Below are 15544 nucleotides of genomic sequence, written 5' to 3'. Positions count from 1 at the left end.
GGATCTGCTCCAAGCCCTTGATATGCAATTTTGGAATCAATGATCAAGTTGATTTTGCTGTGTTATGTTCAAAGCTAAAATGGAAGGGAAAGAAGAGTCTTCATGTGAAATAGCAGATCTTGAGATCTGTGCTTGGCATATCCATCTAGGACTGCTAGGATAAATTGGTAATGGACCAACTTATGGATACTCAGCTGGAATTGCTCTTGCAGTGAAAGGAGGCCAAAAATGCTCTTAGAAGTTGTGGAATTTGTCATGGAACTTGAATAATTTCTTGTAGTAAGGTGCCACAAAAGGAAGCAGTTGGTAGTGAGGAAGATGGAAACAGACACTTGTCAAAAACTGGGAAATTGGATTTGAAAAAATAGAACCCTATAATTCAGAAAAGATTTCTAGGTAACTGAGAGAGCAGGTGATCTAATGTTCAGTGGGCACATCTACACATGAAGCTTAACTGTGCAATAACCTAGTTTACTGTACAATAAGCATGCATGTCTACACATGCACATGCTTACTGTGGAGTAAAAGTAGCTAATTGCGAGTAGCTAATTTACTTGTGATTAGTTACTGCATAGTTATGCACATGTAGATGTGATTTGGCAGCAAATTTGCTCCCAATTCAGCCCTGCCTCTAAGGGGCCAGCCTGAGGCTAGCCTCAGGGCTCTGGGCTGGGAGCCTCTCATGCCCCATGGCTGGACTGCCTCTATGGCAGCTCCTGCCTCAGGTCCTTAAAAGCCTGCAGGCATTTTGAACCCTGGGGCACACTAGCATGCAGCCCAAGGCCCCTCTAGGCCTCCAGGCATGACTGGTCAGCAGGGCAGTACTGCACAAAGGTCAAAGCCTTTGTGAGTACAGTGGGTCACTGTGACCAACCACAATCATCAGTCCAGGAGTGCCTGCAAATCTGTGCCCTTTATGCAGCAACTGATGGAGATCCTCACACCCTGGGAGCCAGGCCGCAGCCCCTGTCCCAGCCTACCTTGACAAGCCCAGGCCCAGCCACAAGGTACGGCTAGCTATCCATGACACTGCTGGCTGCCAGCAGTGCCACCTCCTCCCCAGGGGGGCCCCCAGCCGGGCACATACACACTATGGCCCACCATCTGAGGACACCGCCTAGATCCACATGCCATCGTTGCCAGCCAGGACCGAGCGGAGCCACCAGCTATGCCAGCCACAGCCATGTGGTAAGCCCCTCACTGGGGGGAGGACCCTCCCAACCCCTGCCCCCCCCGCCTGGCCCAGCTGCACTTCCCTGGCCCTGGGTCCTCCTCCCCCCAGCCAGTATGCAGAAAGGTGGGAGATAGTGCAAAACTTTATTGAGCAGTCTGTGCCCCCAAGCTAGGTGGGCATGGGCCTGTCACATGCTGAGAAATGCATTGATGTCAGCGATGCTGTCCTCCTTGGCTGCAGAGGTCAGGGTCATGTAGCATAGCCACAGGTAGCCCTCCAGGTAGTGGAGGTTGTGTGGCAGCCCAGGTTTACCCCCCATGCTGTCAAATCTCAGGGTCCCATGCTAGGTATGCAGGGGTGCCTAAGGCACCATTGCAGTCAGCAGCAGCAGGGTATAGTGAGTTGGGCACCCCTCAATCCATGCAAACAGCTCCTCATGCAGCACCCATGACATGCACAGCAGGGGCATGCTTGGGGCACAGTACTGGCATAATAGGGAGGCTGGCCCTGGGGCTCCTCCCTGGAGAGGCCCCCTTTGGGAAGGTGGGGGCGTGGGTAGCTCCTGGTCCCAGTTGTTCGGGAGCCCCTGAGCCCAGGCACCATGGGCTGGGTAACAGCACAGGAAAGCGGCTGGCCTGCAGGAGGAGGGATGGGCAAGCTGGATCTGGAGCTGCAGCAGCAGGTGCTGCCAGGAGTTTGGCTTGTCCCTCCATGTGAAGGGGGGGAGGCAGGCTGCCCATGGCCAGCACCCAGCAGCCTGCCAGCCCCATGGGAGTGAGTGGGGATGGGAGGGCTCACCCAGTGGCTGTCTGGGCCTGAGCCTGCCCAACTGACTTATTGTGGGCACACCCAACCCCCAATCTGAGCCTGGGCAGTGCATGGCTCCTGATGCAGCGCATCTTATCTCTGAAATGTTGCAAACTCTCACAAACAGCTTTTTTCTCATGGCTGTGTAGGTTCTGCAGCTGCATGTGGGGGAGAAGCCATGCTTGGCAGCTGGGATGCAGGCTCAGGGTCATTGCCACCCACAGCCGGAGCCCAGCAGATGTGCAGGCTCCAACCAGAAGCAGACTCAGGACCACATCAACCTCTTGGAGTGGTTGGTGGCAGTGTCAGAGATCAGGCTGGAGCACTCACAGCCTTGGAGGGTGGAAGATGTTGCCTGTGAGGAGACACGGAACCAGGCAGACCAGGAGTTTTGGGTGCAGCTTCTGTCTCTGGAGTGTGAGCAGCTGGAGGCACTGTGGGAGCAGAACACAATCCTGGCCTGGCCAGTGCAGGCCACAGATGAGTGCTGGGTGCTGGACACTATCCTGGCCCTGGAAGCCACCTTTGTGCAGCCTGCTATCTGGCCCCAACCCTAGCCATACCTGTGTGGCATCTACACCTACAGGGGAACGGAGTGTGTGGGGGAACGGCTGGGATACTGGCTGTCTGTCACCAGGCTATGCCCTCTAGGTGCCCCTATCCCACAGCCCCCCACAGCAGGACAGCACACAGAGCATTTTATAAATAGTTTGCATAGGGAAGAAGATGTTTTATTGGTGGGTGGGGTGGGAGGTGGAGGGGCTGGCTTGATGGGGAGGGAGTGGGAGTCTGTTTGATGTGAGGGGAATAGTAACTGTTGTTCTTCTGAGACATGTCTGCAGTGTTCATGATGATAGGGGTGAGCAGAGGGTCATGGGCAGCAGTCCAGACAAGCTACGGTGAGGAGTGCAGTAGGAGGTGGTCAGCCAGGGCCTCTTGCACCCAGTGCCCTGGCCCTTAGTGGTGGGTGTGTGGCTTGCCTGGGTTGGGGGGGCCTGTTGTTGCTGCTACTGTAGGTGGTGCTCCTACTGCCAGATGGCCTCTGGATGCTGTGCCTCCTCCACCCAGGCCTTGCAGAAGAGCACCCATGGGCCGCAAATATGTTATGCAGCACACAGGCTGTAACAACCTGGGGGAGGCTGTCCTTGGCAAACTTAAAGTGGGCAGTAAGGGTGTGCCAGCATCCCTTCAGATAGCTGAAGGTGCACTCCCCCCAGGGTGCAAGTCTGGCCCAGGCACCAGTTAAAGTGGGCCTGGTGGGGGTCCAGCTGGCTGGTATAGGGCTGCATGAACCAGGGTAGGAGTGGGTAGGCAGGGTCCCCAGTGAAGAGGTGAGGGACTGCCATGGCACTCAGCTGCATGTCTGGCACCCCTGGTGCAAAGCGCCCACTCTCCAGGCCTGGCAGGGCAGAGTTCCAGAATATGTGGGAATCATGGGAACTGCCCTCCCAGCAAGCACTTGCATGAATGAATGCATCTTGGGGGTCAACAACAGCTTGGAGCACCTCTGAGTGAAAACCCTTGCAGCTGTAATGGGGCCAGTCACACTGGTGCGGGCTGGTGATAGGAATGTGGGTCCCATCTAGCACCCCAATGCACTGCGGGAATCCCAGGGCATGGAACTCTGCCATCACTACCACACATATATATACGAAGAACCATGTGCCTCAGCATGTCCTGGAGGGCGCCACAGACCTCCAGGAATGCCTCCCTAGTGGTGGCCTTGCCCACCCCAAAGAGATGGCCCATGTAGTGGAGGCTGGTGGGCATGGCCAGCTTGAGTAGGGTGAGGACAAGCCAGGTGTCTTCAGGGAGGGGTGGCCGCATGGCAGTGTCCTGCTTCTCCAGGAGGGGCAGTCACATGGCAATGTCCCACACTTACATATTTACAATGTATTCTATTAAAAAATAGTATAAATTGTAAATATGTAATAACTGATGTAGCCATGATGGTCCAGGAAGTATGCAAGAGGGAAGAATTTCTGTGGGTGATATGTCTAATTGGACCAACTGCATGGATTGGGATAGACTTAGGCTTTGGGGTTTCACAGTGTCAAATGGGTATCAAATGAAGAGAAGGGTGTCTTCATTTGTAAATCGTGTTATTTATAATATGTTAAGTTGCTCCTTTATGTCTGGGATGGGATTTTTCAAGTATCACAATTTTAGGCTGCATTGGGATGACTAGTACTGTTTTGATGATGGGGGTGTTAAAGATTAGGCTATACTTCATTAAAATGGCAGGGATAACAGCCACTTATCATTCAGAATATGTGTAAAAATCTGTCAATCATCTTTTGATTTTGAAACAACAAGGCCTACACCCAGAATAAAGCTATAAGCAAAGAGAGAGTAAAATGTAGCCATGTGGCTCAATAAGGTAGTTCCACTATCATTTGATAGAAAGCTTAACAGTTAACATATGATTGATTGGAAAGAGATATCTGTGTGTGTTTGTGAGAGAGAGAAGCAGATAGAATCACACAGAAACAGATATAGAAAAACAACAAAAAGGGAGGTGGCAGAACAAGCATTGAGATCATGACCTTGAGAAAAATTCTAGAGAAATTTTGCTGGAGTGCTAGAGGAAAGAGTTTCAGAACTGTGACAAAGTAAAGTAGTCTAAATATTCTATCATTTTTTAGTCCTCTTTGTGTTGTCATTGGCCACTGTTCTATTAACCATCAAGGAAAAACAATGTATTCTTCACAAATAAACAGGATTGAATCAAAGAAATACCTACCTCCATCAGTTTCTCTGCTTAACAGAAGCAACTTGCAGGACCCTGAATTTTGGCTATTAACTTGGGGCAAAAAGTGCAGCAGTATTATGTTTTAGAGCCCACCCTAGTTGTAAGAATTCACTGGGGAAGAATGTGTCTCAAGGCAATCTCAGAAGATTCTCCTAATGCAGCAAGAATAATTTCATGACTACACAGGCAGCTGATAAAAGCTGGATCAGCATGGTAATGTCAGCAAGTTACTGGGAGACATCTCTAAAAAGGTAGATCATGTCCAGCAAGGTAGAAATAAGGGTAAATTACTTTTCTTGTAATTCTGCTTCTCTAAAGGGCTAGGGACAGACATTACACATAAACTGGTTTAAGTAATCAGAAACTGGTTTAAACCTGTAACAGAACAGATGTTCAGTGCACGTAAACCAGTTTGAAAACAGCTAAAGCTGGTTTGAGAGAAACCTGGTTGAATGTAATATCAGACTTAACTGATTTGGGTCAAACTGGTTTATGCAATGTTTGTCCCAGACCCCTTGCTGGTTTAAGATAAACCAGACACCTCCAGCATCCTGGCATGCTCTCTGGGCTGGGCAGGGTTCTCTGCTCCACAGCAGTGCTGGCCCCTCCCTTTTACTCCCCGGTTGGAGCTCCGGCAGAGACTTGCAGGCACAGCAGGGACTGACTGGATTCTCCCTGCCTTTCCCTCCCCCTTACTGCTTGCTGGACAAGCCAAGATCCTCCCCCTCCCTCCCTCCTATCTCCCACAGCATAGACCCCAACCCCACAGACCCTAGGCATGTGGTATGCTAGCTAATGCTGAGAGGTGCCTCTGTGTGCGAGTCTCTCCAATTTCACTGGGACAGGCAGACAGAATAGTGACCGCTTAGGGCTGTTTGGAGCTAATCAACAGGTCAGCTGGTAAGTTGACCTGTTGAGAAGAGTTTGAAGTAATGGACAGAGGTTGTTTTGCTAATGAGGTGATAAACACTGTTATCAGGCCCTTGCTGGCTTGCTCACTTGTCAGTTTTCTGTAGACAGTATAAAGAAGCAGGGAGAGAGGTTGAAAAGTTCTGTATCATCAACAGATGCATGCACTGCACACACTCCACCCCCCTTGCCTCAGAGTGCTAGCAGGGGGGTTGGGGTCTAGCAACACTTTTGCTCCTTGAGCAGGAAGCAGAGAAAAGCCTGGGATGGTGCAGGTAGACCTCCCTAATCAAAGCATCCTGCTGGGGGCTGGCCACCCCCTCTCAGCACTATACAAGAAAGGGAGGGCTACTCTAGTGCACCCCGGCTTCTAGCCTGAGCCATTGCAGGCATGTGCCTGCATGTCTGGCATGTCTGTGCAGTTACAAAGTGATTTAACCTAGTCAAGTTAGACTGACTAACCTGCAAAGATTGAATCAATTCAGGCTCAGGCTTTTTGAATACCTGTACCTAGCCAAGACTTCATCTTACAGTAGATAGGACTGACTGTAAAAAACCGAAACAACAATAACCACCCCCCCGAAAAAAAAACATGTTAAGATGGACTATTTTGGCACAGAATGATTGATTCATCTCAGCTAAAGTCTTTAGCATGTCAAAGTAAAATAGACATTTTCATTAAAAAATTTTAAATAATATTTATTTATATATATTTCATATATATGTACATGGAAAACAGAAATTCAAGATACTAGATTTTCAAAAGTATGTACTCTAATTGCTTATATCCATATGTTGACATCTAAAATAAGAGGTCTCATTTTCAAAAGTATTGACCAGCCAACAGTTTCCCTCAACGCATTTTTAGAAGTTTGGTGAAATTCTCTACAGAAAAGAACTTTTACTTTACAAATCTAAGGAGTGGAAAACCTATAAGGTGGTCATATGATATGAAAGATAAGGCTACCGGTTACAAGGACAATTTCTTTCATGGTCAGATGGAAAAGATACAGATATCTTATAACTTGATTTCTTTCCCCAAAATTCCACTAATTTATAAAATTCTGTTGCTTGCAGAAGTTAAAGACAAAAACCCCCAAAATATTGCTTTACTTTAAACTAAGCATGCTCCCATACTGAGCCCAGCATATGCCCAGAATAGGCATCGCATTAGTTGTACTTGGCTTGCCCAATGTCTATATAGTTGGGTGCATTAGTGGAGCTTTTTTGGCTCTCTTATCTAATAGCTGATTGAATATTAGATAAAAGTGCCATAAGCCCTGCTGAAGCACCCAGTCTTTACAGATGCTGCAGAGCCAAGTTGAAGTAACATGCTGCTTCTTCCAGTAAAGCACTTTTTTTTAATGTCTGGAAACAGCCTTTGAAATTAGCAAATTTTTAACAGTGTAGTCATGCTCTTGGATTTACTTGGTCTTTCCAGGGAAGACAATATGCTGCTTATTTGTCAAGTTAATTGCAAATACACTACTTTTAGGAAGATACATACACAAACACCTCCATTTAACTGTTATTTCATTTTTAACACCTCCATCTCTTTTTACTTTTTTAAAACTTACTAGTACATCAGACTGTGGCTGCAGCATAATACTTAGTATCAATGTAAAGAAAATTTAGATTGAATTAATTCAAAGTCCCAGACCCCAGGAATTAGATGATTTCCTATCTGGCTGTACTTAGAGAGCACAATATTTAAATCCAAACTTACTCTTTTATAGAATTTTGCTTTATTAATAACGAATACAATAATGTAAGTTCAGCTCAAAGCCTTGTCCCTCGGTTTGGCTATTCCAAGGTTTCTGCATTTGAACTGCCCGCCCTTCTAGGAGCCCACTGCTTCTAAATATTTTTCCTTCTCTACTCTTTTATGTCACTTTCCTTAGTCTTTATTTTTCTCATATGAAGAGTAACAGCAACTATAATCTAAGATTGAGTTTCATTTGCTTGCTTAAGTGAATAAGCAAACTTACTTAACCCTCCCCCAAAGGTTCTTCTGACTAGAAGGTATTTGCAAAAACTGTGGCCACCCACAAAAGTACTAAAAGAAGTGTTGATAGATATTGAAAGAATGATTTCTGTCAAGGAGAAAGTGATACATTTTTTATTGTGGAGGCTCAGGTCTCATTTTTTCAATACTCTAGGCCCCTTTTAGTGAAGGTTATAACCAATTTGCACTACTACTAAGTGATGATACCAGTCTTTTAGGACCTAGGTCAGTTATAGTTAAGGATATGTCTGCAGTTGTAGCTAAAGATACATTTGCAGTGCACAGGCAGTATCTTAAGGAACATGCCAAGCATGTTCCAAACACTTGCTCTGACAATGCGTCATACTTCTGGGGAAAGCTCAGAGAGCATCTGCTGCTCCATTCCTCCAGGTCTCTGAGAGGAGTGGAACATTGAGAAAAGGCTGCCTGTGACTTTCCTAGTCCTGAAAGGTGTTGGGCAACTGAGAAATTCTCCCTGTGTGTCCTGCTAGACTGGGGGCACTCCAGTCTGGGGAACACTTGGGGAGCAGTGGCAGCTCAACTCTTCCTGGGCCAAGGAGGAGTTGGCTTCTGAGAAATGCTCCCTCTGTGTCCCCCAGACTGGAAGAACACTGTGCCACACCTCTCTAGATCTGGGAGGAGTCCAGCAGCGCCTGTTCCCTACACCTTCCCCAGACTAGGATTACCCCCCAACTGGGGAAGGCATGGAGAGTATTTCCCCACACTGGCCTTTTTCTGGCCTCTTGGAGGAGTCAAGTAGGAGAAGTATGAAGGCATTTGATCCTGTGGGAGAAAGTCTTCTGCAGAAGAGATCTTTGTTTCACCATGGGAGAAACTGCACAAACGCCTCCACACTCAGTAGCAATGCGTAGGAGGTGCAAGGGGGTGCACATGCACCCCCTAAGAGCGCTGGTGCACCCCCTGACAGCAGCATTCCCAGGCAGGGGGGGCAGGCAAGAGCGCTGGTGCCCCCCCGAGAGTACAGGTGCCCCCCCCCCCGAGAGCACTGGCTAGGGAGTGCGCCAGGAGAAGCGGACCCCCTGTAGCCAATCCTGCCACCCTGGAAGTGCTAGTGGCATGCCCAGAAGTGCCAGCTGTGCGCCACTGTCAGTTGCAGTTCAGCAGGATCAGTTGTGCCCCCCCCCCCCCCACAGCCTGTGGGATCAGCTGTGGGAGGATCTGCCCCCCAGCCGCTGACAGCTGGGGGGGGCAAGTGCCCCCCCACTCAGGTGGCACCAGTCGACCATGTCCACACTCCAGTTTCTAACATTGAATTTCTCCTGCTAGAAATGTAATGCCTATCTATACTGTAAGTCATTCATATAAAATGTGTTTCAGGAACTGTAGGGAGAGCTGAGTCTTTCACATTATCCTAATGGAAGCCATTGGAACTACATCAAGGTACTTGACATATTTAAAGAAAACATATTGCTTTGATGTAGACACATTATTACCATTCAGACAGGTTTGCATTGTACATGAAAAGAAAAATAGCTGAAGCAATTTGAGAGGTCACTGAATTTCAGAAATGCTCTGTTTCATATTAGAATTCAAATAATCTGCATCTCATCTTTTTGAGACTTCATCTGCCTCCATTTTTTACCAAAGATAGTCCACATTTTCCTAAATTAATCACAGTAACACTGATGAGAGGAATGTGATAGTTGAGTAGGATGTGCAAAATTCTTACTCTAGTAATCTTTATAGGTTTCCTTTTAGATCAGCTGAAAAAACTACTACTTTTACTGTAAGGTTACTACTTGGAGGCCCAGCTATAAGGTTGTACTTTTTGGATAAATAGGTTCATAGACATTGGGGGTGGAAGGCACCTCATAAGATCATTAGATCAAGCCCCCTGCCCACGGGGCAGGAAGTCAGCTAGGGTCAAAGGATCCCAACAAGATAAGTGTCCAAATGTTTTTTGAAAGTGTCCAGAGGAGGTGCTTGCACCACTTCAGGAGAGTCTGTTCCAGGCCTTGAGGGCTTGGACAGTAAAGCAGTTTTTCCTTATGTCTAGCCTAAAATGGTCTTGCAGGAGTTTGTGACCATTGGATCCTGTCATCCCCTGGGGTTCCACCAGATCTTGATGCATACCCTTTATGTACTTGTAGGCTGCTACCGTGTCACCCTGGAGCCTGCATTTCTCCAGGCTGAAGAGTCCTATAGCTTGCAGCCTCTCTTCATAAGTCTTGTTCTCTTGCCCTCTGATCATGCGCATGGCTCTCCTCTGGACTCTTTCAAGCTTCTCCATGTACCTAAATTGTGGAGCCCAGAATTGGGTGCAGTACTCTAGCTGCAGCTTCACCAAGGCCAAGTACAGTGGGAAGCTGACATCCTGGGTCTTGTTTGAGGTGTATCAGGAGATGCAAGCCAGAATTTTGTTCGCTTTGCCAGCTGCAGTATTGTATTGGTGGCTTATATTCATCTTGTGGTCAATCATGACCCCCAAGTCTCTTTTGGTCATGGTGCTAGTGAGTGCAGCATTGCCAAGCCTATAAGTGCAGGGTTTTATTCCCAAGGTGGAACAACTTGCATTTCTCCATATTGAATGCCATCAGGTTTTCATACACTCACCTTGCAAGCCTATTGAGGTCGGCCTGGATCACCAGCCTATCCTCAAGTGTGGACACTCTTCCCCAAATTTTGGTGTCATCAGCGTACTTAGCCAGTCTGCTTTTGACACCAGTGTCCAGATCATTAATGAAGACATTAAAAAGTACGGGTCTGAGAATGGAGCCTTGGGGGACACCATTAGTCACCGAGTGCCATGTTGATTTGGTTCTGTCAACTACCAAACTGTGGATCTGACCTCGGAGCCAGTTCCCCAGCCATTGGACCATGGAATAGTCGAGGCCGCACTTGCCCAATTTTTCCATGAGGACATCACAGGACACCAGGCCAAATGCTTTTTTAAAGTTCAAATATATAACATCAACCTCTTCCCTTTTGTCCAGGTGATCTGTCACCTGCTCATAGGAAATGAGAAATGAAAATTCATGTTTCATAGGATTTCAGAGAGGAGTCAGTAGATGAAATACTCTTCTGGGCAGGCAGTTCATAGCTGGTAAAGAGTCTCTCACCTCTCTTGTGAGGTTCTGTGATGATGCAAATTATGAAAACATGAACTTTCATTTCTACCCAAGAGAACTTTAACAATCTATTCTCCAATGCCTGACGAAGGGTGTCTGTGCCTGAAAGCTTGCAATTAAAGAAACTTTTTGCAACAATCTTGTTGGTCTAATAAAAGATATCACCTCTATCATGAGCCCTGATTGCTTTTTACTGTGGCTGAGGGGTTTGTTTGGTTGTTTGTTTTGGAGAACTGATTGGATTATTTTTATTGTAACAAGGAATTAAATACCAAAATAAATCAAATTGTTGTTTGGAAATGTTCTACAGGTGGCATTTCATTTGAATTTTATATTAACTCATTGATTTATATAATTTCATTTTATTAATTCAATGGTTATGAGTATGACCCAAGTGATAAGAACAACTTCTTGATCATAAGCCTAATGGTTACAGAAAAAGTTACCTGTATTTTAATTTATATTTATTAAACACATTCTAATTATATTGTGAATTAATATAGGAATATGCCATATTGTTGCTTGTGAAACCTTTTTCTGGCCTTTATTTAACTGCTGCATATAATTCAAGTTGCTATAGCCAATCAAATATCATTATGTAGAAGAGAAGATTTCAATTTTTGCAAGTGATATTGTAGTTTGAAATATTGTTTAGATATATGTTAAGTAAGTTATGATTGATACTTTCAATTACCATGACTTGGATTAATTGGAAATTATACTAACCACAATTTTATTTATTTTTAAGAAACTGAAGCACCAAAATGTGATGGGCAAATTTCCTACGTAGAACAGATAAATTGCAAGGAGCCTAGCTGGATTGAAGTAATCTTTACAGTTTTATCCTATTGTACATTGTCACCCAAATCACTTGGCATTGGTTTTGAGAGCTACATGAATAAAGAACAACTGTGGGATTACTTATACAATATGTCAGGTATGAAAATGATCAGTTAAGTTAGTAATTTAAAGCATTAATTTTCAAGCATGCACTATGTATTAATTTTTTTTATTTTAATAAGTTGGTTTAAGTAATGAGGATTTACCTTAATTAGTTTTAGAATTGAAATGTTTCAGAAAATCATGTAAAAGACATGTGTGTCTGTGTAACACTTTATCAAGGCATTGCAGAAAAGGTAGGACTCTCGAGGGATATACAGTTATTGTAGTTGCGGAAAAATGCGATAGCATGGGGCCCAATTTTCAAAAGTCTTTGTGCCTTAACATAGAGATGTTATTCTAAGCCAAGGGAGGGGAATGATAGCAGACAATCTCCTATAGCTATTGCGTGTTCAGTTTCTCTGATCCTGCTGTCTAGTAGGAACACTTTCATCAAATCTTCACCACTACTTTCTGGAAAGAGAACAGATTTAAAAAACCCATAAAGAATAAAGAGGGACTGGTTCAAGAGGAATGAGGACTTTCTTTTGGTGGTCTGTCAGGTGCTGAGTTAGAAGAAGGAAGAAATGCTCCCTCCCATGTAGGGGGGAAAATAGGAAACAGAGGCTAAAAACAAAAGGTTGGACCAAGGTGTGTGGATGAAGGGCTTCTGGTGACCACAAGAAATGTGTGGAAGCCCAAAGAAAAAGAAAGTTTGGGGGATGAAGGAAGGAAGGAAGGAAGGAAGGAGAAAGAAAAAAAAAAAAAGCCTGCAGACTGCGTACTGCAGTGGTCCCAGAGAAAGTAGTGAGGAAGTGGAGGTGCTTATTTGGTACCCAAGTAACAATTATAGGATGGTACGAGATGAAGATGCAAGGGAGAGTGATGCTTATGGCTGTAGCATTTGAAAGTGAAGAGAGGGTTCTAGCCATGAACAGAAGACTTCCAGGAGGATCTTGCGATATAAGATGGATGAAGACAAGCATGTGGACACGCAAAAGAAAAAAGGATGAAAGCTCAGTGGTGTTCAATTCATCCAGCCCTGAGACTGGATGAGTGGTGCAGAGCCAGTCTGCAGGCTAGATCCAGGGTATGGAGCCAGTCCACAGGGAAAATCTAGAGCATGGACATATCACCTGGCTTCTGAGGCTATAATTTGGTGGTGGCAGTGTTATCTGATATGGAGTTATGGCAGCCACCACTCCTTCCTCTGCAAAATTTCCAGCAGTATGGGCCACAGCTCTACATTTTGGATCTAGCCCACAGGGCTCCCTACAGGTCTGGAAATATGGCAACAGAATCAGCAGCAGTAATGTTAATTGCCCTAGTTCCAGAAGCTGCTGTCATTATCACTGCCACCACTCACTGTACTGACAGATATCTTAACCTGTGGGGTCTTGGCCTGAGGAAATCCACATTTCCCATTTCAGAAAGAAATGCTCTGACCACCAAGCTACACAAGTTTGGTTTGGGGCATACCCTATCCTTTGTGCTGAAGCTGGCTTAATGAGCATAAAGGAATACAAGAATCATGGGGGCATAGAAGAGTAAAAAAGGGGATAGAAAGATAGCAGTCTGTGGCTCAGTGCTCAAGGCACTCTTCTGAATCAGAAGAGACCTTGGTTTCAGTCCCTGCCATCAGGATCATTCTGTTTCTTTACCATGACTCTGTAATATAAAATGCCTAAATAATGCCAGCATCAGGGACTGGAACACATGGTACTACTCTGTGCCTTTCCAGAGTAGTACCGTCATCAGTAATGCTCCCTCTTCTTTGCTCCCCTGGCCACAAGAATCTTTCACTTGTGGTTGCTAAGCACAACATTGACAGGATGAGTGGAGATAGAACACCAACCCTATTTTAGAGCCTGGTGGGTGCAGACAGAAGTGCAGCTCCCAGATGTAACTTAGAACTATTTCTGCAAAGTGTTCAGAGTTACAGTGCTACTCCAAACCAAACAGAAATTCACTGCTGGTTCCAGGGGGAGGGGAATCTCCCACTGGGAGCCTGCAGCTGGTTGTCCCTAGCAATGGCCATGGCTGTCTGCCAGTGTTCACGGTTTTCAGAATGGGAGGGGGGAAAGGCAACAGAGGGAACTGATTCTTTGGGCTCCCCAGCTGGTGCTGATCGGTGTGGTGGGTGAATTGGAGGCCCCCCCTCCAACCTTAGGGGAACTCCAGTACTCGGGGGGGCTGAAACCCCCCCAGATTGAACTTACTCCTTTCCCTTTCCCCTGCTTCTACTCTGAAAACAGTGACAGGCTGGAAGCTTCACAAGCACAAGTTACAGAAGATGCTACATTTTGGAATGTCTTTATCTGGTACCTCATGCAATAAGGGGTCAGATTTTCACCTGATCGGCCATTTTTAAGCTGTTTGCAGCCATGCACTTGTGTTTGGTCACAGCTGTGAACTGCTTTCTGTGGCCAGATTAGGCAAAAATTGTTACTTCTGTCTGCACCAGGGCTAAGGTATTTTCCTGGCAAGTGGGAGATGTATCATTTTAACCTCTTCAGGCTGGAGGACTTATAACTCAGGTCCCCCACTTCTTGGGCAACTGCTCTGGACACTACACTGTTATACAAAAGGTAGACACCTCATTACCCCCAATCAGGTATCTACACTCTGGGTAGTCTAGATCCCGAGTCTAGTGTTCACCCATGGATCAGGCACCTAAGTTCTGGAGAGAGGTAGGAGTCCAAACACAGTGTTTTGCCTAATGTTTCCTGTTGGCTAGGTTTAGCTACTTCCCTGTTCAGTGCTTAGGGGTTCTGCTTTACCTTTAAAGGCACAAAAATCTCTCCATGGACTCTGTAAAGGACCTACATAGCATACTCTGGCTATTTTTATCACCATTCTCAAGCAAGACACTAGTTTTTAGGTGTTACAGTGCCAAAGTGGATGTGCCTACAAGGCCAATCTTATCTGACCCTAGAAAACCAACAGAGCCAACTGTCAGATTCTCTCTATTTTAACAGGCCAATCAAGAGCACCTGTACTTTGAAACTTACTGTTTCAGTTATGCATGCCTTTAATTTCCTTCCACTTCCCTAGATAGGTTTCTATACTAGCAGGTTCTAAGTATGCAAGCTCAGCCTCCCTTCCAGTCAACATAGCTAACTTTTCTTGCTTTGCTGTCCAGTCCTCTCCTATAGCTTTATCCTTGAAACTGCCATATTTTTCCCTATAGTTTAATCTTTTGTTTTTCCATTCAGGTTTGAATGCAAATTAACCAGTTATTTTTTTAGAGACAATTCCCCTGGGCCACAAATTGCAATCTAATTCATTTGTCAATTGGGCCCCTAGCCTTCAGTCTTCTTACCTTCCTTCACCTTATTGTAATTTTTTTAGCACCACTTCCACAAATTGCTGTTCTCCAACAACTTAGCCAGTTCAAGAAGGCAGTTGGCTGAGCATGGATCTAGCAGACCACCTAAGGCTAAAAAAAAAAAGCCTACAAAGGATGGAGGATGGGATTAATCTCCAAGGAGGATTATTCTGCACTGGTCCGGTCCTACAGGGAGCATACCAGGAAAGCCAAAGCTGCAACTGAACTCCAACTAGCTTTGAGCATCAAGGACAATAAAAAGTCTTTTTTCAGATATGTGGGGAGCCGGAGCAAAAGCAAGGGCAAAATTGGATCCCTGCTGAACCAGATGGGGCAACTGACACCCAGGAAAAAGCCAACCTATTAAATGGGTACTTTGCGTTGGTCTGTCATCAGTCCCTTGGGACTCCCATGCCCGCTATGGGACAGGGAGGTCTGGGTGAGGGAGATCCCCTGCCCTCCATAAATGCTGACTTCATGAAGGAACATCTTGAGAAGCTGGATACCTTCAAGTCAGCCGGCCCTGACACTCTACACCCCAGGGTACTCAAGGAGCTGGCGAGCGTCATAGCCCAGCCCCTGGCACGGATCTTTAAAAACT

At 45.9% G+C, this 15544-nt stretch overlaps 1 protein-coding gene across 5 annotated transcripts in view; it reads left to right on the top strand.

Annotated features, from left to right (window-relative positions):
* The window catches only part of KIAA0825 (KIAA0825 ortholog), a 373307-nt gene that overhangs the window by 146218 nt on the left and 211545 nt on the right, over positions 1 to 15544 (top strand). For all 5 annotated transcript variants that reach the window (XM_019532383.1, XM_019532382.1, XM_019532379.1 and 2 more), the window contains one exon: positions 11485 to 11673. In XM_019532383.1, the coding sequence (XP_019387928.1) occupies positions 11485 to 11673 (189 nt within the window). The remainder of the gene's footprint in view (positions 1 to 11484; positions 11674 to 15544) is intronic.

Source organism: Crocodylus porosus, unplaced genomic scaffold (genome assembly GCF_001723895.1).
Source record: "Crocodylus porosus isolate Cpor-Errol unplaced genomic scaffold, CroPor_comp1, whole genome shotgun sequence".
NCBI classification, from domain to species: domain Eukaryota; kingdom Metazoa; phylum Chordata; order Crocodylia; family Crocodylidae; genus Crocodylus; species Crocodylus porosus.
Note: the sequence above shows the minus strand (reverse complement) of the source record. Positions and strands in the feature narration are given on the sequence as shown.